The sequence below is a fragment of the Cynara cardunculus genome (genome assembly GCF_001531365.2).
Source record: "Cynara cardunculus var. scolymus isolate 2C chromosome LG 3, CcrdV1, whole genome shotgun sequence".
Lineage (NCBI taxonomy): Eukaryota > Viridiplantae > Streptophyta > Magnoliopsida > Asterales > Asteraceae > Cynara > Cynara cardunculus.
In genome coordinates, this window is record NC_037530.1 from 11,817,920 (window position 1) to 11,821,577 (window position 3,658).

A 3,658-nucleotide genomic window follows, 5' to 3' on the forward strand; every position below is an offset into this window, starting at 1 on the left:
AAAAACCGTAAAAACTACTCTCATTCATCGATTTCATTGTTTAATCTTATGAAATTTTTTCATGAAATTGTTTAATCTTGTGAAATTGTTTCATATAATAAATTTTTGATAGAGTTGTTTCATATATGCTTATGAAATTGTTCCATATACTACTTCATGAAATTTTAATGAAACTGTTTCATGTATTTCTCTAAAATTAAAATAATGAAGATGATAATATCCATTATTAACATCCTTCACAATAAAAATGATTAATCAACCTCTCGTAATTACAAAAAAATGAACAAAATAAAAAATTATGATTGGTGGAATGAGGTTTTTACGGTTTTTACAAATTGAATGGTTTTCATTTGATTGCTCCATATATATATATATATATATATATATAAGGGCTGGTTCAAATATTAACCCAATTTTTTGTACTAACCATGCTAACCAACATCAACTAATCACATTTCATTTTTTAGTTTGGTTCAAATGTAACTCACATTTTAATGATAAGGGTATTTAGGTCATTTTTCATTCTTATGTAACTCCCAAATATTTTAAATGGGAGTTACAAATCTTAAAATTATACTAATTGATCTTCATTTATTAATGACATCAAGGTTCACAATTAAATTGCAAATATATTTTAAGTGGATATGAACAACCCACAAGCTCTATGAAGAAATGCATACCCACTAAAACAACCCAACACATTAAAGTATAATGTATGCACCCTTGTCTCAATTTTGAATGTGGTTTTTTGTCCTATATGTACACTTTCAGCCTGGAAATATGTAGACATATGAACCTGAGCATATGAACATATGCATATGGTTTGTAACTCCCAAATATCCTTATCTTTTAAATGGGAGTTACAAATCAAATAAAAATATACTAATTGATCATCATTTAATAATGACATCATGGTTCATAATTGTTCATCTTAATCATTTTTACATATGTTATATATAAAATGGTTTTGATAGTATAATATTGAATATCGTCTCTTTTGTCAAGATACCATTATAGTTCGAGTAATATGAATATTCATACAGTAAAACAGAGCGACGACAATAAAAACGAAAAAGCTAAAAGCGTTTGCGAATACATTCGGAATTCGAATTCCGAAAGTGAAGAAAATGATCAAACCATTCATATTGGTATGTGCTCAAATATCATTCTTTTTTCCGTTTAAATGAACAGCTGTTACCTTCGATAATTATCTGCTATTCTGGCTGCAATAACTGTTGTTGACATGTTGAACATCGTCCGTATATTTTGGTGTTTGATATGCCCGGGAAATTCATATGTTTTTCTGCTGCACACACGAACAAATCAAGGACGGTGGGATTTAACTCCAATTTTCAATGACACAAGTATAAATAATATAACTTATTCTTTCACTCTGTTTTTATATCATAAAGAATCAGACCTGTAATCATTTTATCGGGAAGTGCTGCGTGTGTGTCACCTAACCGGCCATGTTGTGATTGGGTCTGGGAGATATATAACTCATTTAAACAACTGTTGTTCATTTTACATATTTAAGACAACATGAACAGCTACTGTTCGTTACATAATAGTCTAAAATCAACATAAACAACAACTCATTTGAACATATTGATTCTGCATACAGTAAAACAAGATGAAGATATATGAATGAACAGCTACTTTCCATATATGTATGAACAAAATTTGAATCAATGTGATATCGGTCTTGTTCACACACACCGTATTACATTGCCGTAGTCGGTGGGATTTAACTCCAAAATTCAGGGACACAAGTATAATCAATATAAGTTCTATTTTAACTCTGTTTTTATGTCATACAAAACCAGACTCGTAATCGTTTTATCTGACAGTGTTGCGTGTGTGCCACTTATCCGCCCACATTGTGAATGTGTCTGGGAGGTAAATCACTTGTTTTACCAGATATTGTTTAGTATACAGATCAAATAGAACAATGAACACCTACTGTTCATTACGTAGTTTTAAAGGCGACATTGAACAACTAATGTTCATTAGATAGTCTAAAATCATCACCATCATCATCACCATCCTACACACTTCCAACTCGTTTGGGTTTCACATAGACCACCACTTTAAATATACTACTACTTTCAACATCTAATAGTACCAGATTCCTAAGTACGTGCATTATGTACTAGTACCAGATTCCATAATGAACAGCTACTGATATGAACACATAGCAACTGTCCCTTATGTTCATTATACCCCAGTTGTCGACAGCTATGAAAAGTGGTTACTAGTATTAGTTAAAATTGATCTAAGTCGAGGATTTTCGACTTGGCACATTTCTTCTCACTCTCCGTTGAAGGTCCAATCAATTGACGTTATTTTTCCCTGCATGCTCTAAATAGTTCCAAAAGATGACAGCCTAACAAAGCAAAACGAACCCGATATATCTCATACAGAGGTTGATGTGTAAGATGTATGCAGACTGTCACAAATACAACTTTTTCATGTAATAGCTAATATATGTAAGAGACAGGATACTTTAACTGTAAATATTTTTAATAGCTGAAAAAAAACATTCATATCTTATAAACGATGGAAATCCGTGATGTATAATATTTACGATTGTTCAACATTATGTTCACTCTATACATTGATATTCACTACCTACTGTGATTGTGTCATGGGGATGCAAACTTACTTGCCCACCAAAATTGAGATGGAACCTTGCATCACTGTTCTATTTTTTAATTCTCTAGTTTGTGTAATAACAACTTTAGTTTTCAAGACTAACTACGTCTTTACAAGCAGGTTTTGATGATCTCACCCCTCCACATACCGATTTTGAATATGATATTGGCGAGACCTCAGAAGGAAGCAAGTATTTTATCCCAAATGTGGATGACGCACTTAAGCCAAAGACGAATGCACAATATGCAACTTTAAACGATGCTGAAAAGATGTACAAAGATTACGCGGACAAGGCCGGATTTGATGTTCGTGTACATGCAAAAAAACAAACAAACACGGAAACATTCAAAATAGATGGTTTGTCTGTAGTAGAGAGGGTAACCCAAACGAAAGGCAATTTAATTCTTTGGATATTCAGCCCAGTGAGAGGAGATATCGCAATACGAACCTAAAACGTTGTGGTTGTAATGCATGTCTAAAAATCCACTTGACGAAAGATGGGGGTTGTTACGAGATATACGAGTTTGTTGAGGAACATAACCATGCGTTGTTCAATGATAACGATCGCCGTTTCTCTAGGAAAAATAGACAGATGAAGTATACGGATTTCAAGACGGTACTCAACAGCTCGAGTTACAAAGTCGGTGCAAGAAGGGCACATCGTATTCAAACGGCATTGAACGGGGGGTTTGAGCATACTCGAGTTTCAGAAATTGATTTCAAGAATTTTAAGAGGGATGCTGTTGCTTGTGTTGGGAACAAGGACGCAACGATGTTGATCAATAAACTATCAAATAGACGTGACGTTGTACTAGGTTATTTCTTCGAATACAAGTGTAATGAACATGAGTTGATCGCAATTTTTTGGGCAGATGAAGTTGCTAGGATTAACTACAAAGAATTTGGTGATGTCATATCATTTGACGGGACGTTTCGCACGAACAAGTAATATTCACAGTGCCATAGAGTTTTTAAAGATTATTACGCATTTATATGTAACGCC

The 3,658-nt window shown here is 33.2% G+C and overlaps 1 protein-coding gene across 1 annotated transcript; it reads left to right on the forward strand.

The window, feature by feature from the left end:
* The first annotated feature begins 1,027 nt into the window (after nucleotides 1–1,027).
* LOC112508960 (protein FAR1-RELATED SEQUENCE 5-like) lies at nucleotides 1,028–3,604 on the forward strand. Its single transcript, XM_025113827.1, has 3 exons — nucleotides 1,028–1,148; nucleotides 2,776–2,966; nucleotides 3,074–3,604. The coding sequence occupies exons 1-3, from the start codon at nucleotides 1,028–1,030 to the stop codon at nucleotides 3,602–3,604; spliced, it is 843 nt and encodes a 280-aa protein (XP_024969595.1).
* The last annotated feature ends 54 nt before the right edge of the window (nucleotides 3,605–3,658 follow it).

Coding starts and splice junctions, on each gene's coding strand:
- LOC112508960 (XM_025113827.1), top strand. CDS start 1,028: ATGAATATTCATACAGTAAAACAGAGCGACGACAATAAAAACGAAAAA. Junction 1,149..2,775: donor TGATCAAACCATTCATATTG/GTATGTGCTCAA, acceptor CTTTACAAGCAG/GTTTTGATGATCTCACCCCT. Junction 2,967..3,073: donor AGGCCGGATTTGATGTTCGT/GTACATGCAAAA, acceptor TTGGATATTCAG/CCCAGTGAGAGGAGATATCG.